The sequence below is a fragment of the Crocuta crocuta genome, unplaced genomic scaffold (genome assembly GCF_008692635.1).
Source record: "Crocuta crocuta isolate KB4526 unplaced genomic scaffold, BGI_CrCroc_1.0 scaffold30, whole genome shotgun sequence".
Taxonomy (NCBI): Eukaryota; Metazoa; Chordata; class Mammalia; order Carnivora; family Hyaenidae; genus Crocuta; species Crocuta crocuta.
Window position 1 is genome coordinate 464645 of NW_027528345.1, and position 23298 is coordinate 487942.

The 23298-nt window shown below is 35.9% G+C and overlaps 1 protein-coding gene across 1 annotated transcript in view; it reads right to left on the reverse strand.

Annotated features, from left to right (window-relative positions):
- The window catches only part of CPNE8 (copine 8), a 219755-nt gene that overhangs the window by 123646 nt on the left and 72811 nt on the right, over positions 1-23298 (reverse strand). Inside the window, exon 6 of the mRNA XM_077753550.1 lies at positions 14985-15061. Coding sequence (XP_077609676.1) covers positions 14985-15061 — 77 coding nt within the window. The remainder of the gene's footprint in view (positions 1-14984; positions 15062-23298) is intronic.

The following is a 23298-nucleotide window of genomic DNA, read 5'->3' on the forward strand; positions in this document are numbered from 1 at the left end:
AATATGTGCTTACATGTATTATTCACAAATGTAGGGAGTTCCAGGAGAAGGATTCTGCGTTGCCACCTCTGCCTGTCTACACCTAAAGACACCTGATATTGACGTTCTCTAAGCATTTGTTGAATTGCATTACATTTGATTTAAGAGAATGATTTCAGAAGCCCTCAGATAAATAATGTAATTCAATATGGAGGTACAAGAAAACTAACAAATTAAACCAGTAGCATGACTTCTGTTCGAACTTAGTACTGACTCAGTGATTATACTACCTCTATCACAAGTGGGCCAGATAACAGGATGCAGTATATTCACTGATTGAGGGCAGAGAGAGGGAAGGAGGTGATAAAATATGAAAACATAGTCCCTGATACTATGTTTAGCTACCCTTTAGGTAGCTAAAGGGGCAGAATGGGAATTCCAAGTCTTTCACCCGTGTAGGTAATGGAATTAAGAGATAATTTTCAATACAAAATTTGCCAATTTGACGTGTAGATCAGTCTTAACTACAGTAACGAATCCCCAATTGGAGGTAGTTGGAGAAAGGACATAGATTCTAATAAGAGCTAGTTCTTAACTGGATAAAATATAAACCTTTTCTATGCTAAGCCAATCTATTTGAACTGGGACAAGAACAATTCAAACTGAATAAACTCCTTTTAAAAACACTGAATTATAAAATTACTGTAGTACCTAGTGGCACAATGAAGTATTTATGTAATATTGCAGTAAAATATGGCAACACATAAATTACTCATATATGAGAGTTCTGTTATACTTGAATTATGAGGGAGAAATGACTTAGAGCTTAGGAAGAAGTATTATGCAAATAATTGACTGACAGTTGGCCTGTAGTAAAATGAAAAACATGTGATGCAGAAATAAACATGTAAAAATCCATTTGTTATTCATCAACATTAATGGTTTTAATCTCGAAAGTAAACCTAACATGAAACTGTGTTTTTTCTTTGTTAATAGATGAATAGATAATACCTCTTTAATCCCCAAATGCATTATTCATATGATTGTATTTCTTTATCTTACAATACTAATATACGAAAATGATAGTCAAATTGGCATCTTGACCATGAAATACTAATGAAAATAAAGTTTTGCATTTCATATTATTTATAGATCCAAAGAGCCAAATAACTATAGATAGATCATTTAGTTAGCTTTGCAAAACAGATTGCAAACAGAATTGCATTACAAACAGAATATCACTGATTTACTTATTTATGTAACAAATATTTGTAGAGTTATATACTTTTATGCAAGGCATGGAAAGTAGCACTCTCTAGGGTTCTGTAATATAATCATTAAAAAGATGTATTGAGTGCTTACTTTTTTTTTATTTGAGAGAAAGAGAACATGAATGAGGCAGAAGGGCAGAGGGAGAAGGAGAATCTTTTATTTTAAGTTTATTTATTTTGAGAGAGAGAGAGGAGGGGGGGAGTGCAGAGAGAGAAGGAGAGAGAAAATCCCAAGCAGGTTCTGTGCTGTCAGCGAGAAGTCTGACTTGGGGTTCAATCCCAGAAACCATAAGATCACAACCTGAGCGGAAATCAAGAGTTTGGTAACTAATCAACTGAGATACTCAGCTGACCCGAAAGAGAGAGGATCTTAAGCACGCTCTCAGCTCAGCACGGACCCTACACGGGGTTCAATCCCATGACCCTGGGATTGTGATCTGAGCTTAAATCAAGAGTCCGACTCTTGGACTGAGGCACCTCCTCAACCGACTGAGGCACCTAGAGCCCCTGAGCACTTTCCCTTTTCCAGGCATTGTGCTAGGTAGTCAAGACAGAGATGCAGAGGAAGTAGATACAGTCCCTAACCTAAAGGAGCTTAATAGGAAGAAAAGCACACAGTGAAGACACCATAACTGATATAAATACTGATGCAGTAACAGTAAAGGATGAAGGACATTATAACTGAAGATTCAGGTACTACACGAACAATGGGTACCCATCCTAGTCTGGCAGAGACCAGAAAGATTTCAGAGAAGGCGACAAGAACTGTGGTCTAGCAAGATGGGTGCAAACCGGCAAGTGGGGCAAAGTGCATAAATGCTTTTCAGATGCAAGGATCAGACATAGCGATGTAAGAATATGATCCAAGGAAGGAAATTCAAGTTGCTCAGAGAATAATGTGTGTTTCAGAATATTAGAGTATGCTGGTGGGTCTCAAGTGTCGTTGCAGATTGAGTTTTCTCCCCAGCAGGGTACGGGGAAGAGCTGAGGAAGGAGCTGAATCTGCATCTGACTCTAAAAAGACCAGTAGGAGCTACTGCACGCAGAGGAGACTGGTGTAGGCTGTAATTACAGACATCAAGTCCAGTCAGGAAGAGCCGTACAATTAAGTAAAAGAGGTTGCTCCAAAAGAGTGGTGGAAGTGATGAGGGACAGCCTGGCCACTGAGGAAGGAAGGAGAGAGGGAGAAAGAGCATAAAAAACTCCCAGCTATCTTGCTTAGAAAACCGCCTAGCAGTGCCATCACAGAGAAAGGACACAGCAGGAGGAATTTGATGGTATAAATAATAAATTCATCTTTGGGGCATATTCAATTTGAGATTTCTTGGAGACCTGTATTTTCAGTAGGCAGTTGTATACATGCATCTAGAGGCAACAAAAGAAACATGATTGATATAAGATGTGAGTATCAATGGCACACGGGTGACAGCTGAAATCAGAGACAGATAAGACATCATCCAGAGTAACACATCCTTTAGGGTGTAGGTGTTAAACTTTGTTGAGTCACAGACACATTTGAGACTCTAATAAAAGCCAGAGACATTTTTGGGAGGAAAATGTCACTCGACATTTTGTGCACAATTTCAGGTCATTCTTGGGCCCATGACGCAGGGTAAGAGGACTATCCAGGGAGCTATGAGGGAAACGAGATGAGACAGTGTCATGAAAGCAGAGGGAGAGGAGTTTCAGGGAAGAACTGATCAACAGCACCGAGCACCACAGAGAGGCCAGAGAAGATGGGAATTGCAAGTATCTGTGGACATGGCCCACAGGAGTACCTGGGCCCCCAAGCAAGCCACTTAAGTGGAATCATGAAAAGTGGGTTGAAGAGGTAGTGGAGCGGCTGTACAAGAATCGTTGAAGATTATTTGCTGTGATGGGAAGAATGGAGGCAGAGCCACAGCATACGGAAGAGGCAGAGTTAAGTGTCTGGAGGATGGGAGGGAGGAAGCTGAATACATGAGAAAGGCGTCTAGGGATGTCTGTGTGGAGTGCAATCCGGGGCTTAGAAGAAGGCAGTTGTTCAGGTGGAGAAAAGTAATATATGCTCAACTAAACCAGGAGGGGAGGAAGTAAACTAAACTTCCCCCATAGTGGACCAAAAACTGAGGGACAATTAAGGGGTCAGACCCGAGTTTTAAAAAGCAACTCAGCTCCTGGCTTCCTTCCTCTCCTTATTCTGGGCGAGGTATTTGACTTCTCTAACCTCCTTCGTTCATCTGCAAAATATAACTAATAAGCTCTAGTTTGCTAGGTTGAGGAAAGAGTAAATGCTAGAATATATGAAAAACTCTTGGTGCAGGCTCTTAGAGTGCTACTTAACAGATACAGCAACTAACATTATTCGTGGTGTTATTTTCTCTGAGAGTAAAAAGGAAAAGTTGTAAAAGTAAAAGGCAGGGATTGAGAAGAAAGGTTATGTGACCGAGGACTTTAAGAAGTTAAAGTTTAAGCACCCTTTTCCAAAAGGCTGCTTTTGGAAAAGGATGCTTTTCCAAAGTCCTTAGTTTAAGTCCTTAAGTTTAAGGACTTAGCAGCCTTTTGGAAAAGGGTGCTTAAACTTTAACTTCTTAAACTTCTTAAACGAAGTTTAAGGACTTAGCAGCCTTTTGGAAAAGTTGCTAGGGAGAAAGGGAAAATGCGCCCACCAAGAGTGACAAGGTATTGAAGCTTGATGCCAGACGGGAGATCAGGATTCAGTGGTGTCACCAGACCATTTGGTTCTGGACTGTGACACTGAGGTGCTCAGATCACATGAGTGTAGATACAGAGAAGGTAAATACCTGGGGTTGAGGATATAAGATACCAAATGTTTCTTGTTAAACAAAGAAAAATCAAAGTCACGTAAATAGCTGAGTAACTGAAAACTAACACTAATGTGCAAGTAAAAAGAAACATACTTTTAGTATATTAGTTTTCTTTTGAAATCTAATTACAGGAAGAAATGATGTCATTTCCAAAGCCAAAAACAAAAGATGCATGCACGTAGTTTTTCAAAACTAATGAATATTTTAATTTAAATCTCATACATTTATCTTTCCAGGCAATACGTTTGGTCTCTAAAATATTAAGAAGACATCACCTCTAAGATTTTACTCTATTAGTTATCACAAAAGAAGACGTGATGTTCACTGTTAAAATATGTTAAATGACAGACGACTGCAATAATAAATTTTGTTAAAACTTTTAAACACTGTGCTCCAGAAATCCATCTGCTGCCCTGTAACTGTTAACATTACAATTAAATTAAATGTGGTCTTGTTTTATGGTCAGAATGTAAACGTTGACATTAAGGAAGGAACAAGACAATTATTATCACAGTACAGAATCATAAGGAATACACAATTGATGATTAGAGACACAGGTTGGACATAATTTAAGAAAAAAGCAAACTGTTCATAATATCTGGAGATGAAAATTTTCTTTAAAAGTAATTATCAACAAGAATGATGTGATCCAAGCTCTTAAATTCCACATATGTCAAAATTTTTTAAGAGATGACTGCAGCTGAGATAAACTAGATCTATCCATCTACATGCAGAAATATTAGGTCACTAATATTACTCCAAGTACCCTTTACGTTTGTGATGTAGTAAAATGCATAGGTAGCAACATTATCATAATCTAAAATTCTGTTCCAAGCCCTGAAATGCAAAGTTATAATGTGCAGGAGAGACATTTTGTGCATTTAACAAAAAAGAGAAAAACATATAAATGTGACTATTATTCTGGAAAATTCAGTTCAACATTTACTGAATCTTACTGTTTACAAGGCACAGCAACGGGTCTCTGCAAGGCAGAAGATATAATGGTTTCTTTTTAAGTCTTTTCACAATTGTTAAAATTAAAAAGGATGGAGGAAAAGCATTCAGCAGCTTGACTGAATTTTAGGGGGTGTGCAGGGACTTTGCTCCAGCATGCTGTGGAAGCCACGTGTGTCATGGTGAACAGAAGAATTAATAAGAACAGAACAGGAATATCTACTGTGTATTCCTTTGGTTATTTTTTAAGCAGATCTGCTTAGGAAAGGACAATAGAAAACTTACAACAAACAAAATTAGTCTGAAAGGGAGAGGGTAAAAACCTCTACTAAAATGTTGGAGAAGCTAACAACTCAGTTCGCTAGAAGTGGTATGTTTATACTGAAATTATGCAAATGACTAAAAATATATGTTGGAATCTAGATGTATTTGGAAATGTCAGTTTACTAAATTGTCCTCCATGTTTAGAGTCTTTCATCAGAATTAACTCAAATTAGGAAAGAGTTGAGATCAATTGATCTATCTCCGTGATTACCGGGAGGCTGTAATCAATACTGGTATCAAAGCAGACAGTGAGTTGCAAAGATTACTGAGATTTTTCACTTACTAGAATTAATTCTCAGAGCAGCCTACTGCTTTACAAGAATCTGCCTGTACCTAAAATGGCACTGTGGCCCAATCAAGGATAATTACTCACAAAGGACTTTCAAAAAAATAATAAGTAATAAATAAAACTGCTAACAATATGTTTAATTTCTCCTCCCTGAACACTGAAAGAGAAGAAAGCAGCAGAAAGCTCATTGTTTTTAGAAATGGAAGCACATCATCCTGCATTACCCAATGGAAGAAATGACAAAGAAGAATGAGTACATGGTGATGTTTACTTGTCAACACACTGAATTCAGAATGATGATTTTCTAAAAGATCAGGAAAAAAATATCATACACTTATTCACCTCTTTCCAAAACTAGATACGGAATTATTTTTAAAATTCTTTCCAACAATCTTCCTATTTAGACTGTGTTGGCTCTGAGAAAATTTAATGTTACCCCTAAAGAAGGGTACTGTCATCCTAGTTGACCACAGAGAGCAGGTCACCCTAGAATAGAGACTGTCTGGCACAGGAAAGCCACAATTCCCCTCGCTTCCAGGGCTATTGCTGTCCTCTTAGGCATCCTGGGGAACAGAAGAGTGCAGCACATACCCCATAGAAACCTGGTGTAGCCCACAGAAGCGAAGTCTTCATGACCCAAGACGGAAGCAAGAAACAAACCACTCTGGAGACGACCCCTATTTATCTCCGATTTTTTTTTTCTTTTCCTTTTTCTTTACTCTGGACTGCACTTGCATAAGAGTTGTGTGGGTAAGAGATAGTGCAAAAAAACAACCTTAAAATGACCTGCTGAGATGGGTATCTTGAAAGCTCTTCTTATCATCTAAAAACGTTCTTGACTCTTACATAAATACTTTTTTATTACTAAAATGAAATACAATTTAAAATTCAATTTCCTTCAAAGCCATACATAAACATATTCATTTGCTGAAGCCAATGTAATGCAGTATGTAAGCACATGGGTCACAAGTGAGACAACTTCTATTTGAAGCTTGATTTCTCCAGAATCCTTGTCTCAGTTTCTTTCTCTGATGAATGGGGATGATTATAATACCTATCACCTCACAGTGAGGTAACAAGGGGTAAAGAAGTTATTAGGTGCAAAGTGGGGAGTATAGTGACTGACACCTTAAAAGAATTCAATCAAGTGAGCCACTTGTATTATTTTAAAAAAAAATTCACTGCTCCCTTTCAATTGCTTTGAAGACAAAAAACCAACTGAGTATAAATACAAGAGCAGAGACAATCCCCAAATGTTAGTTCTAAACATTCATCTCATCAGTGGGTTAAAGCTCAGATCAAGATCCTTATTTTAAGAATAAGGTCCATAAAGGTCCTTCTTTACTACTAGTTTGCTTAACTATAGAATTAATATTCCCTGGTCTGCATCTTGACTCCCAGAATCAGCAAATTATGCCATAACCTAAGAGGGGAGAAAGAAGAAAGAAACAATGGATTTCACTGTAGAGGAACCTACAATGTATGTATTAGGAATGTATTAGGAACATACTAATTGTATGCTTAGTACCTAACAGTTCCTGGTCCATTATATATTCTCAGTAAAGATTTGTTGAATAAATGAATTAAGAGAAGAAAAAGTCCTTAAGACCTCTGCTACACTGAGGTTGTATCTGATAGAAAAGTCAACAAATCCAGTAAATAAATACAGTCTATATAATAAGCACTTAGATAAAATAATTTTGCCTTTTGTTTTCTTTCTCAATTTTGGATATCTAAAGGATTTACTTATATATAAGCTTCATAAGAACAGGGAAATATAACATCCAAGTCAAAACAACAGATCAATCATTCTAGGGCTTGCCTCTGATGATGATATTAAGGACTATTTTCAGAAAAATGTATTTATCTTATCCATATCTTTCATGACTGGCCATGTTGTTTGCAACCCTACCTAATCAGAACATTTCCTAATTCATATGCCTTTACCAAGAGCAACTGGAATTTCTGAGTAGAGCAGAGAAGTGTGGGGGCTTGCAACTGTATACAGTCCCTCTTTCAGGTTAAACACGTACATCTCTGCAGATTTTTCCAGAGTGTGAGCTCAGATCCAAAAAGGAATGTTAAGAAAGTGGGCCAGTTGAACATTGACAAAGTTTCCATTGTATGGAAGACTCACAATCTGGTGCAAGATACATAAGGAAATGTGCTAAGATTTCCTCTCCTTTTAGTCTTTAAAGAACACGCAGTTTTTCATATAGGCTCTCTCAAAGATAGACAAATGCGTTATGCCAGATCAGTGAAGCACCTAACTTCTCTCTAAGAAGCAATCAGTGGTTCAACTTTTAATGTGTTGGAATCATATGAAAATTACTGGGGCGCCTGGGTGGCTTAGTCGGTTAAGTGTCCGACTTTCGCTTAGGTCATGATCTCGCGGTTCGTGGGTTCGAGCCCCGCGTCGGGCTCTGTGCTGACTGCCAGCTCAGAGCCTGCAGCATGTTTCAGTCTGTGACTCCCTCTCTCTCTGACCCTCCCCTGCTCATGCTGTCTCTCTCTCTCTCTCCTAGAAATAAATAAAACATTAAAAAAAAAAGAAAATTACTATTATGTATACACATCAATGTGATCTTTGCAAATAAGAGAAAAATAATTTCATTGATATTGACTCTAGATTATACTTTGCAATTACATATGAACCCGGGTAGTGCTCTAAAAATTCAAGACATTTCCAGTAAAATAACACTATCTTATAAAACCCAAAGTACTGAAAAGCAGAAATTTAACTTCTCCCATCTGATTTTTCAGTTCCATACTGAAAATAGACAAAATACATTTTAATATTTATATTTAGTTGACACTTAACAATTTATATATATGTCATTGAGTTTGGTTCAAAATTGTTTTTCATGTAATCTTACTGAATTCCTAGCTATATGCTTCTCTAAGGAAAACAAATACAGAAAGACAAAAAGACAGAAAGAGAAAAAGAAGAAAGGAAAGGAAGGAAAGAAGAGAGGGAAGGAGAGAGGGAAAAGAGCTTATTTGGTGATTTCATTTAAGAGGGCTTTCCTAAAAGACGTTAGCTATGTTTAATAACAACATTAATAACAGCCATAACTTGGGTGTTTATTAAATTCCAGTGTCCTCCATGACAAAAATATTATATAAAGTATTGCTATTTCATTAGCAACTCATAAAAGTGTATTATTCATAGGTTTCAGCTCAGGAATTTAAAGCAATTTGTTCAGATTATATACCCAATAAATTATGATCCCAGATTTGATTACCCCCAAAGCCCATGCCCTATCAATTCTATTACAGCAGCTATTTATCTCTAGACAAAAGTCTTCATTTTACAAATGTAACCCACAGATAAGGACGTATAATATAGATGTACACATTTTGGAATGCTACATAGCAAGTTAGTAGCAGATATGGTACTAAAAGCATCATATTCTGATTCCCAGCCCAGTGCTCTTTCCAATAAAATAAACCAGGAGTATAACAATATCAAAGTACTTTGCAAGGAAGTTAATAAAGTCAAGATGACTTTGAAGGTCAAAATTTCCCCCCAAGTTGACTATATTTCCAATATAAAAAGTTGCACAGTAAAGACAAGCTCTCCTTCATGGTTAAGTTTGTATGTTTCTCCCCTTCAAGACTAACCATTCTCCTATTCTTCCTCCTCCTATTCCTTCTCACACCCACTTCGTCTACATGCACCCACAGCTACAAAATAGCTTTCTGAATCAAGCCACATTTGAACCAGGGTCTTTAAGGCAAGCCTGTAAGGCTCTACCTCAAGTCCCCCACAACCCCTCTTCTTCTTCTACATTATTTCCCACTTCCCTTCTGCTCTGTTCCTCTCCCCATGTTTCTCTTAATGAACTGCAGCGCCCAATGTGCTCTGTCCTTGAACCCTTTCTTCAGAGTTGGGATCCCGGTGTCCATCTGTCAACTGCAAGCTGGTCTTCCAATTATCACCTGCCTCTGAGTCCTTGTCCCTACTCTTTTCACTGAACTGTTCACTAATCACTCTTGGATCTCTCTCTTTATTCTTCACCCACTACTGACTGCCTACATCAGAAGCTGCTACAGCCACTCTACAAAGAACATCATCTTTTCCCTTAGCCAGAACAGTTGCTGGTTCAGTTACCCTTGGAGTTCCCCTTCCTCTCCACGGTAAGAATCTTCCTTCTAATCACAACCGGTCCCTGCCTCCTCACCCCATCCTTTTATACAGGACCAGTCATGCCTGGATGAGTGTAACAGGAACAAACAGGTCCATTACTTGATGAACATAATAAATGCTTTCCTCCCAGAGGAGAGAATGGCAATCTTTCTTAAACTGGTGCTGATTCTAGCATTTTGGAAGGCTTTGCTGAATCCATCACTGAGCTCCCTAAAGATAGAAGAAGTAAAATTCTCTGACAGCATCAAGCAGAAAATTGGATACAATCTCACAGCATGAGAAAACACACTGCTGAGTGGGTATAATGGTAAATAATAATGGGACGATCTAAAGTGAGGAGCCAATGAGTCATAGGAAGACACAGTAAATGTTGCAGACAAATTAAGTAGCACATGGCTCATTTTAGGAGGGTTCAGGGAAAAGACCAAAATGTTGGATGGAATTAAGATATGAGAAATGTGTTTGCTCAAAGCTTGAATCTAAATTTGTTCAAAACTTTAATTCAACAGAACAGACTATTAGAAATTGTGAAAATCTTGAGCTGCTATTAAAAAGTAAATTAAAAATTCTTGAACATCAATTTCAAAAAATTCACCTAAGTTCCTACAAAATATTAAAAAATAATTTTTAAGTTTATTTATTTTAAAAGAGAAAAGCAAAAGGGAGTGGGCAGAGAGAGAGGGGGGGAGAGAGAGAATCCCAAGCAGGTTCCATGTTGTTGTCAGTGCTGACCCCTCCATGGGCTTGATCCCATGAACTGTGAGATCATGACCTGAGCTAAAACCAAGAGCCAGACACTTAACCAACTGAGCCATCCAGGGGCCCCTTAAAAATAATTCTTATTCTCATAATAAAATAAGAGAATCTCATAATAAAAGTGACAACAATAACTGAAGCACATAAAATAAGAAGTGACTTTAAATTCACATTCTGGGGGCTCCTGGGTGGCTCAGTCGGTTACGCGTCTGACTTTCGCTCAGGTCATGATCTCACGGTTAGTCGGTTCAAGCCCCACATAGGGCTCTGTGCTGACAGCTCAGAGCCTGGAGCCTGCTTTGGATTCTGTGTGTGTGTGTCTCTCTCTGCCCCTCTTCTTCTCATGCTCTCTCTCTCTCTCTCTCTCTTTCAAAAAAAAAAAAAACAAAAAACTTCAAAAATAAATAAACATTAAATTCACATTCTGTATTTAATAGAGCATGAGGCTATGCACTAGAAATCCATTTTTCTTTTATAATAAATATAACTTAGTTTTCAAAGTCTTGGTTAGTAACATAATTTAAAAGCTCTAGTATATCTGCTTTAAATCTCCAAATTTTATAGTTACCATCATTTTTAAAAGCCCACCACTGAGGAGATATTATAACATGATTACAATTAAAAAGCTACAAGAAATTATTCTTAATATCTTAACAGAAAAAAACTTAAACTAGGCCATTTAAAGGGAAGAACACAATAGAATCTATTGAATAACTTAGAATTTAAATGGAAAACTTATTGGAAAATAAATCTCTAATCTGAAACAAATTGGTTAATAAGCCCTAAATCACTTGGATAATGCTATTTAAGATAAATAACATTTGGGACACAGGGAGACTTCTTAAATTCAGGATGAGTCAATTTTGTTAATTGCAGGTGGATAATCTGCCTCAGGGAGGTGTCCTGTGCTACAATTCAAATCCTATACCCTTCCAGACAGGGAAAATCCTCCAAATCCCTAACAAGATTGGCAAAAATAATGGCTGCAACAGAAGAGTATACAAATTCTACTTTTATCTCCAGCCATGATGAATCAACCACGAAAAACAATGGGATGATTAGTGACTATCTTACAATGTTATCTTTGACTAGATAGCTAAGCCCTGACCAGAGCAGATTCACTCCACAGGGATGGCAGTAAGGGCAGGAGGAGACAGAGGGGACTGTGAGGAATGGATGTACGAGCTACACGTTAGATACATATTGTTTCTCTCATGCTTTAATATATTCCGCTATTTTTACACATTATGTGGAAAACATGGTATCTTCCTTTAGAAGTTAAGGATGTCATCGAGTTTCCCATGAGAAAACACGTCCCTTACCTGGCATCATGTCCAATATTCTCCCTGGTTCTATCCTTTCTTCCAAAACCATTCTCAACTCCACTAAAGTATCGCATGCTTTCCAGCCTTCCCATTTCTCCCCACCATCTGTTCATTTGATTGATTTGAAAAATCAGATACATGAAAAAAAATATGACAGTGAATAAGGGTAATCAGGGGTGAGTGTGGAATCTGAAAGCATCCATTTTAGTGGACCCGCTAATTTTAAGGGCTACTTCGGTATTATGGGCAGATAAAACTTCCATGCAAATAACATTTCACTCTCTTCTTCAACCCAGCTACACTCTTAAACCAAAAGGATACATGACTTTCATTGCTTTTCATTTGATGTTGAGGGAAGGAAGTAGACTTGTCATTTGAACAGAAGATGCATCTTCTCTCAGAGCACTTGAACTTCCAAGAGCCCAAGACAGCATGCTCAGCCCAGTGGACCTTGTTCCTCCATCTACATGTTCTTCCTTCTCTAGACACATGACTCTCTCAGAGTTATGTTTTTAATGAAAGATAATATGGGGCACCTGGGTGTTTCAGTCGGTTAAGCATCCGACTTTGGCTCAGGTCATGATTTCACAGTTCATGGGTTCAAGCCCCGCGTCGGGCTCTGTGCTGACAACTCAGAGCCTGGAACCTGTTTCAGATTCTGTGTCTGCCTCTCCCCTGCTCACACTCTGTCTCTCTCTGTCTCGCTCTCAAAAATAAATAAAGATTTTTAAAAAAATTTTAAATACAATATATTTTCTCCAACAAGACAGTGGGTTACAACAAAATGTATTTTTCCCAATCCAGTGTTTACCTGGAATGGAGTAATTGCTCAGGTGAGAACCAATGAGTGTATTACTGGGTGTTTTAATTAACTAATCAAAAATATCATTCCCTAACAAGCTAATTACATTTCATTTTACTCTCTTAGTTTTTATTAATCTCTCCTATTTGATTTCCTTCTCTCATCTCTTTCCTCTTTGCTCTTTATCTTAACCCAGTCTCTTTGCTACACTCAAGCTCTACATTTCATTACCCATTTAATACTAACACATGCCTGCCTAGTTAAATTTAATTTTTTTTAATCTTTCACTCCTCAAACAATAAGTCAACATTTTATCGCTTTTCTTAATATTTATTTGCCTGAGAAGACTGCTTAGTAAGGTCAAAAGTTGAATCAAAGAGTAGTTACATAAACTTTACAACACTGAATGATTTCTAACTTGGTCAGTAAGATAGATATAATATCAACCCTTTCAATAAACTTGCCTAAATTACAAAATACCCTATAGATAAAGCAAAGCAGATGGTTAGAATGGCTTCACATCGACTGAACAGGTTTCCAAGGGTTTGTCTCATTTATGCTACCCTATCCTCAGCAGGAGCTAGAAAAAACCCAAAGGCCATCTCATCTTTTCTGATTATGTAAGATCATCATGACTCAACTGCCAGCAAATACTCCCAACATTTGCATAATCATTCCTCTAGACATCTTCACCCCTTAGCCTAGTTGTGTTTTTGTTGGTCTTGTCTTATGGGAATTGTCAAATCAGCTGAACAAGAACCACATTTCACACCATATTCTATTTACCACATGCCCCAACCAATAACGTATCACCTTTTTAACATGTTTCAGGACTAACATAGAAATAATTTTCTACTGGGAAAAATTTTATGTAATTTAAGAGTCTTCTGAAATTAAAGTTATATTTTCCGTTTATGGAGAAAATAACACCAGATAAAAATAACCAGTAAAAGGTCCAATTTAAAAATACGAGTGCAAGTTCTATAAAAATCTCTATTCTGTTATGCTAAAATAAAACTTCTCTGTTTTAATTGCTTTTGTTTTCTCTCAAAGAATATTAAAGGCACCTCTGAGGTAGCATTGTATTTGTTAGTGATTTCTTTTTCAGTAAAAAGAGTGATTCAGTGACCTTCCAAGAATTTTCCTGGGCCTAAGTCACTAGACTCAAAAATGATATAACAATTATATATACTTAATAAAATATCTGCATTTGCCTTACAGATTACTTCTAACTGACATATTAAACAGATCATAAACATATTTGAATCACAAGGTTACAAATCCTACAAAGATATGAAAACAAATTAAACATGAAAGAAATGTTAAAAAAAAAAAAAAAGGTAGTTGATATGCAAAAGTCTCCAAACTGGCATTCAGTAATAAATTAATAAGTGAGAATTCATAGATCTCTTAGTAACCTGAAAAGAACACACTAAACATAAAGTTCAATTTTATATAGATAAGGTGAGAATGATGCCTTGAACATTTGAAGTATTTGGATGTCAAAGATGAATAATTTTGGAAAGTTTTGACACATTTATTTTATGAGGTTGAGATTCTTAAGAGAATATTGAAGATATCAACTTCCAAATTTCCCAAACCTTTTGATATTGTGGTTGGCTCAGCAATTTTCTCAGTATTCTTCCCAAATCATTTGATGCTTATGAACAGTTGAGTGAATACAAATAATCAAGATTGGGCGAGGGGAGGAAGAAGGAAGACAGTGAGAAGGAAGATTTAGGAAAAATATCTGAAGTTAGTTTCCTGTCTTATTTGGAACAGGAGAAAATAGGATCATCCCATGCAATTGATCTGAAAATGAAACATGATCCCAGTGACTGAAAGTGAAGGTAGAATACATAATTCTGAGATACCATCTTCTCTTAATCTTTATACACTTTCTTTTTTACAGACCCAATTTTGTAGTAAAAATTATTATTAAATTCTTAATCAGGAGAAATGCATTTATTAAGCATTTGGTATAAAGAATGTTGCTACATGTAGTCCCTAGCCCAAAGGAGGAAATTATCTTTTTGAAAATGTTTAATTCTTAAATATAAGAATTAATATCATAACCAAACAGAAAACAAAACATTTGCTTTTTAAAGTCTCCTCCTTTCATTTTGTGAATATTTTGTAGCATGGCATATGATAGCTAACATATAAATGATTCCTTACAAACATGTCGAAACTATTTGTTAGAAGAAAAAACTCAGTAAGATGTTTAAATGCACTTCTGGTCTACAACCACATATTTATCAATACCAAACTACCAAAATAAAATCTGAAGAGTTAACATTTCATTGTCTGGATTAACAAATACTTACACTATTGGCTTTTCCAGGCGACTTCCCTGAGAACCAACAATCTCCCCCAATGTACAAAACACTTGTCCCAGAAAGTCCTAAAATAGATAAAAGGATTAAAGCTCATAAATTCTCAAGCTGTCTTTACACTACATATTTTGTACATCATATCGTATTGGTTTCATTGCAGAAATACTGAATTCCCCAACTCCCAATAGTAAATAAAATGAGCTCAATACACATGAATTTTAGCATGTGATTTTCTTGCAAGTTGGCAAAGCCTTTTGTCTTTTTATCACAGCTGGCTTGTTATTGCAAGTAAGCAAGACACTGCTTTTACTTTCTTTTCCTTCTTGAAATTACAACAGTTGAAAAAAGTTCCAGGATTTGAATTCACAATTGGCTTTTGGAGGTCTCTGAAACTAGTAAACTTTGGGCTAAGGAGGCAGACAGTGAAAACACAGAGCAGAGGTGGTTAGAGATACCACAGGCTATGTGAGGTGGTGACCGGAGCGGGGAATGAGGGGGTCCCAAGCCACATGGCCAGGTGTCTATTCTACTATTGCCATTCATTACGTGGGACTGGGAAATTAATTAAGCTCTCCAGTTTCATCACTGCTAACATGTACTATACTTGTTCCCCTCACAGAGTTGTTTTGAGGATGAACAACTTATTGCGTGAGTTAATATTAGTATATGTTACGTACCTAAAACTGGGTTAAGTGTAATAGATTATAAAGTTGATTAATATACAAACTAGATGTATCTTACTTCAAGTACAATCTTATACTTATTTTCAAGACTCAGAATAACCTTGCACGATGAAAGATGTTATTAATCTTTGTTTCACATATAAAGAAAATCCCAATATATTTAGGACATTGATGTTTTTCATATTCTAAGCAGTCAGAAATAGCAGAGTAACCCAGATGTTCTGATTCCAGATCAATATGCTGCCTAAGAATTTAAATATCATAAACACAATGTAATTCCACATGCCAATAAAATAAGAGTTCCAACATCATCTGGGTATGCTGCATCAAGAAATACGTAAGTATTTCAGAGAAAGACTCACTCTCTAGTTTAGCCTGTATAGGAGTTCAATCTGTCCTAAAAGAGAAGGTGGAAGATCTCCCTAAATTGTACAAAGATCTGGCCCATGGGAAGTCCGACAAACAAAATACTTAAGGTTTTTAATAAATAAAATTTTTAAATGCCTAACAAGTAAAAACTATGTATTCAATTCTAGAAAATAAAAGGAGAGTGTTCTAAGTCTGATGAAGGAAATCCACCCTGGAGACTAGGATAGTCAGGGTAATATTTCCCAAAGGAAGTAAGCCTTGAGAGCCAAGTAAGAATCGGATCATGAAGAGATAAGAGTTGAATGTTCTGAAGCTAGATTCAAAGGGAATTTACTCAAATCAAAGGACTGAAAGTTCTCAGAAGAAGGGAGGAGGGGAAAGGACAAAAGCAGGAAAGGAATGTGTTTTGCTTTGGAAAAAACAGCAGGGCCCAACAAACAGACACCCAGCAAAGTGTTTCACCTGTTAGTCCCTTGGTAGGTGCTTCCTTCACCTGACAGCCCCTTACAGACCCTTACATGAGCCAGTTGAGTCAGTTTGTGACATTTTGGAGTTGAGGATCTGCAGAAGTCTCCCCTAAGTTGTCCTGCAGTTAGTTACCATTAGCTCATTATAAAACTAAAACTCATTATAAAACTCCTATAGGTGAGATGTTTCCCCCCATTTTTCCACCTGTTTTTTGAACATAGATGCATGTACCAGCATGGTGACATTCTAGGCATGCGGAATTGAACCCAAGTGCCTAAATAATAGAAAATGTATAACTCCTTAATGTATATGTAATGTGTATGCAAGCTCCCTGACCCCACCCCCTAATACACTGGATAAAAGCTTCTTGTACTAACCTTAAGAGCAGACAGTGCTTTGAGAGCTGCTTCCAGCTCCTTACTTGTGAAAAGTAATAAAAAAAGTTCTTTGCTTTCAACACTTCCTTGGGTTGTATTCAATTTAATGCACCCCAGGCAGTGAACTCCTTGAGTTCAGTTACAATTCCAGTTAAAGGAGAAGAGAACTGGCTGCCCCAAAATATGCCTCTTTGGCATGAGGATTATTGATTTTTTTAATGTTTATTTATTTAGTTTGAGAGTGCAAGTAGGGAAGGGGCAGAGAGACAGGGAGAGAGAGAATCCCAAGCTGACTCCATGTTGTCAGTGCAGAGCCTGACATGGCTCGATCCTACCAAATGTGAGGTCATGTCCTGAGCCAAAATCAAGAGTCCAATGTTTTACCGACCTAGCCAGCTGGTCACCCCACATAAGGATTACTTTAGGCCGATTATTTTTAAGAAACAGCAGACACAGAGGAAGCTCAGAAAACCAGGTTAGAAGTTGGTCTTTTGCAGGAGACGTTTGTATTTATAAGAAAAGTTTCCATTTCTAAGAGTGGTCTTCCTCACTGCCCTAGGATGAAGGAGGTTACTAAATCTCTAGGAACTCTTCTCGGTGGAGAAGGCAGTTTCTTAAATCTGAAGAAACTATTCCCTCTTTAAAATGCTTTGCCTGAAAACCTCTCATAACTGGTTCCCAACTCACCAACTTTTGTCTTTAGTTAGAAATGGTATAAGGCTTGGACTGTTTCAGGGAGTTACTGCATTTTCCTGAGCATATTCCATGTACACCGGAGGTATACCATGTTATTAAATTTTCATTTGTTTTTCTCCTATTAATCGTGTTTTTTTTATTACAGAGGGTTGTCAGCCAAGAACCTAGAAGAGTAGAGGAAAAATTACTCTTCCCCCCTTACATAATCCTAGAGAATAGATCAGAGTTACAGGCAAGAATGTAATTAAGAGAAGAGTGGGCTTCAGGTAAAGGGGAGAATGGAAGATGAAGAGCCAAGTCAGACTGCTGAAGGTCCAGTTGGCCAGTCAAAAACAAACAAGGAAGTTGTTTTAGAATAATCAAAAGCAACTGGAAGCCTTTTAGCAATGCGGGGACCATTAGAACAGTACATTCAGATTACTCAGGTATCAGTGTGCAGCATGGACTGAGGAATGAGGTAAAAAATGGAATCTGAATCAATCAGAAGGCTATAGTAGTTAATAAAAAGCCAAGTGTTAAGGCCCAAACTGAAGTTGTAGCAAATGGTAGGAAACAGTGTATAGAAAAGTGACAGGATTTGGTGTAAACTATCCTTGCACATGTGAGGGTGGGAAGGGGGGTGGTGGGGACAGAGAGACAGAAAATAACTCTGGATATGAAATTCACTGGCTTACAGAATGGCACTGTCACCAGCTAAACCCAAGAGCTGACTTGTAATGCTCATCTATACCCACTGACCATTGTCTCATTTTTCCTTAAGTTCTTTCCAATTTATTTCTTTTTTGTTTTAAGATTTTTTTATTTTTTTATTTTTTTAATAGTTAATTGTCAAGTTGGTTTCCATGTAACACCCAGTGCTCATCCCCACAAGTGCCCTCCTCCATGCCCATCACTTTTCCAATTTATTTCTTACTTAACTCAGGCAAAAGACCCAAAGGGCACAGCATCCCGTGATGGAAACTGAGACTACCCCTCAAGCTATAACGACTGGCCTGGCAATGAGTTTTGGAGGCCCAGAACACCCTGATCAGATCATACCTGCACAAATGGACTATGGAATGAAGGACAGTTATTTCTAACTCATTATAATACTAAGTTATCTGCCCAAGGAGGAACACAAGTCTCATTAACATTAAATATAATGTATGTGTAGGCACGTTTTCTTAAGGTGCACATGCAACCTTATGCCCACCTCTACATATGATGAAAAGGTTCCCCTTTCTAAATATTCATCCCAACCCTAAATAAAAGAATCCATCCACCCTTGCTCAGAGAGTCAGGGCTTTGGAAGTTATTCCTCATGATTTCTCATAATCTCCTTATTTGCTGGAAATAGATTCCTTTGTGTGACAATTCCACCCGGTGGATCTGTGACTCAACAAGGAGCAAGTTCACGTTAGTTCAGTGACAACACCTTCATAAAAGTGTAAATCATTTCAAATTTTGGTTCCAAGTAAGTACAAAGTCCTTAGGGTAAAGCCTGGACTTACTTAAATTAAATATCCTTAGTAGCAACATGTCTTTCCCAATTTCAAAACAGACTTTACAGATATGTTTATGGGTTAAAAAAAAAAAAAACTAAATTTCTCTAAGTCTCATGGCAGAAAGTGCTGACTACTAAAGATTTGGAATAGATCATTGTTCTTCTGAATCAGTAGTGGAAAATATGGGGGATTCTAGAACTCTTTTCTAAAAATACTGATACTGATAGATAGTGGTGCATACTATGTGTTAAATGGATATGGCCAAGTCTCACTAAAAGCTGTTCAGTGCTGTCATTACTGAAGAAACAGAAGTATTGAGCATATCCATATTGGAGAAGACATATTATTAGCAAACAGAGAACACACAAATATCATTAGTGATGAACAAAAAGAAGTTAAAATAATAATATAAAGTGTGTACCAAAAGATATGGTATGCATCTGTACACATTAGCTCTATAGTTATTGAACACATTGCCCGTAAATATTATGGCATTTATGTAGTTACTTTAATCTGTCTGTGCTTACATACTCCTTATCAAGCAACACATTTACTACTCACAGTGAAAAAATCAGCATATAGTATTTGTCAACTGACTGCTCCTTGCACTGGAAATTTCTACTAAATCTATTTTTTACTCATCTCAATGCTTCACGTTTTCTATGCATTTAACACAATATGGTAATAGAATGCATGTGTCCTTTAATGGCTATTTTTAGATAGTTTGGTCTATAGTTAAAGGTAGAAATAAAAATTACCTTTAACACAAATGGCTTTATTGCTTCTTACTATGGCATTGTGTTCCGGTTGATGAGTCATTATAATTACATTAAAATAGAACTTCCAGTAATAAATCCAGGCACAATTCCACAGCTTTAACACACACATAGACCATATCTAGTTCACAGTGTCTGGCAATTGAGAAATGGTTCAATTTATTCAGCCATATTAACTATTGGGCTTTCCCCAAAATGACCAAGAGATCGTTAAATATTTACCAAATTTAATTACTATTTTATAATCTAAATAATACACCGATAGAACTTAGTTTTGAAATCTATTTAAATGTACATAAACCATGTTGTTAGTTTATAGGATACAATCTACCAATATTACCCTGAATATATTCAAATATTACCCTGAATACAATATGCTGGCATTAAATCTGAAATATCTAGCAGTGTAAAGTAAAGCGGACAAGAAAAAAAGCAGAAAACAGAGCACACTAAGCAATACAACGATAATATGAGTTTTGCATTGCATAGGTAGTTAAAAGTTATCAGCACAACAGAAGGAGTCATTGGATTACTCCTATAACTATTTATATCTAGTTTTATTACTAATATAATGCAGATAAAAACCCAAGGAAGCCCTGCTATACTATCAGATTCTAGCTGATTACTATACAAATATACAGTTGACCCTTGAACAATATGGGTTTAAACTGTGTGGTTCCACTTATACATGGATATTTTTTTTCGGGAAATACAGTATAGTACTATAAATTCATTTTCTCTTCCTCATAATTTTCTTAATATATTCTTTTTCTAGTTTACTTTACTGTAAGACTAGGGTATATAATACATATAACATACAAAATAGGTATTCATTGATTATGTTATCAGTAAGGCTTCTGGTCAACAGTAGGCTATTAGCAGTTAAGTTTTGGGGGAGTCAAAACTTATAGACAAATTTTTGACAGTGTAAGGGTTGGCTCTCTTAACCCCCATGTTGTTCCAGAGTCAATTGTATTTCTCTTCTTTTTCTTTTTGACATTCAGGAGAGTATCTCCTTTAATTGCATGCATGAGCATAATATTCTAGTTCCTTCAAACTTATTACTTCATTATTTTTTCATACCAATTTTTACTGATCAATTGTTCCACTAAATTTCATATTATATTGTAGTTAGCTACTTATCTATATTCATAAAAATTACATTAATGCTGTGTGCTTTAATAAATTCACACATATTAATAAGGTAACTTACTTTGCAATAAATGAATTTGTTTTGTTTGTTGGTGTATTTGCTTGCTAGTAGGTACCAGAATTAATTCTGATATATCCTTCTTAAAAGATCTTTACATATATATAATGCCTTTATTTATTTACTTATTTATTTAGCAAAACAGTATAACATATTCCTTAAGAGTGAGAATTGTGTCTATATTGTTTGTGTTTATATTCTGGCTAAATCATTTACTAATGACTCTAGGTCTCGATATCCCGATCCTGAGATAATAAATAATGCTTATATATTAAATTATTGGGAAGACTAAATAAGATAATATATGCAAGGTACTTAATAAGATAATACATGCAGATAATATATGCAAAGCCCCTAGAACAGATGCTTGAACATGGTAAGCATCTAATAAATATATGCTTCCTTTCTCCTCCCTATCTCCTTAGGGTTAAAAGGATATTACTATATACTTAAAACTTATCCCTTACTACTAGATTCCAGTACTGCAGATACTATAATAACATGAATAAAGTATTTTATATCCCCTTTACACTCATAACCAATTCAAATATTCATTTTAAGTGTCATTATAAAATCTGAAAGTGCCTTATACACTAATTTATCTTACGTGTTAAGTAGTATACATATAAACATACTTATGTAAAAGAATGACATTTTTAAAACAATGATAGAGTTTTATGAAGAGAGGCCTTCATGGTAAGTGAAATTTCTGATTTCTATACTATCACTATATCAACTGTAGTTGACCATCAGCATCATCATAAACAATTTGACAAGCATTCAATAGCATGGCATCTTTCTCCTAAAAGGTCTGTAAATGGCTTTCTCATTTTATGATATAATCAAGGAACATCTGAAAATATAATATCTCTAATTAATAGATAATTTAGATGAAAAGACATTAAACTGACTCAGGGTAGCTAAGTTTTAACACAGCACAGTAATTGGGTGCAGTCGACTGTTCAGTAGTTAATCGTTCTATTTATTGATAAGATAAACTATTTGCCTCCATGTATTGCTCTTACCCATTTTATGATCTTTTAACTGATTTTAAGCATATTCATGCTAAGCCAGTAAGAGCAAGAGAAATTAAATAACACAAAACATTTTGCTTTTACAATATTTTAACCATTGTAGAAAAAATTAATGAGGAAAGTTTATATTACCTATAAAATTTTGTTGACATTATTTATTTTATTGCTGGTACTCCCTGCTAATAATATTGCTGACTACCTCTCTATTTAATCCCCACTAATCATATCAGCTATAAAGACTGAGGTGTGATTTAGTTATATTGTGCTAATACGGCAATCATTTATAATAATCAATATGGTGCTTCTATACTCCAATAATGACTTCTACTTTCCTTAAGGTTGTTAGCACATCTATATGCTATTTTGGAAATAAAGCAAACTCAACATGAAACAATTGGATTCAGTATTTTAGTAGGAACAGTTTGTTACATTTTAACAAAATAATAAATCAACCTTTTGAAGGCAAGGATTTGTCTATTTAATGGAAAGATCCTTCTACAATTTAAAAATGCTAATCTACCTCCAAGAGATTAGTAACATTAAACTTAGACATCAATTGTTAAATTACAAATACAATTTGAAAATTATACTCTAAAGTTGAATGTATTTCTTTTACCTCAGCACAAATGTTGATTTTCAAAATAGTTTTTGTTTGCTAAGAGTCCAAATGAAAGCAGTGAGCCACTGAATGAAAATTAAGCTTTCAACAATAAGGGATGGCCAGTGAGCTAAATTACCCAGCTTTTTAAAATCATTCACACATATATATTTAACTAATTGCTATATAGAGATTACAAAATAAAGCTATACTACTCAGAGATAAACCTATGGAAAATATTGACCTTTTGGGGGGATACCACTTTATGTTGGTTCTCATTAGCAAAGGAACAAGAAGTGTAATATGCTCTCTGCTAGTAATCATGGTAAGACAGTTGACAGGTTAAATAACTAGAAAACTTACTACTTATTATTATTAAATAATGTGAAATATAATCTAGCATTATTAGATAGGTAATAGTATTAAATAAATGTAATACTATCATTCAAAATCATTATTAAATATCAAATTCCCAATAAGGGGCAGTTTTGCATTCAAACAATCACACCTAATTTAACTTAATGAATGCTGAAGATAGTGTCATCAAACCTAACTCAGGTATTGTCCCTTTAAGTCTAAGGTTCTATAAGACCTAACTGCAAATGCAAAT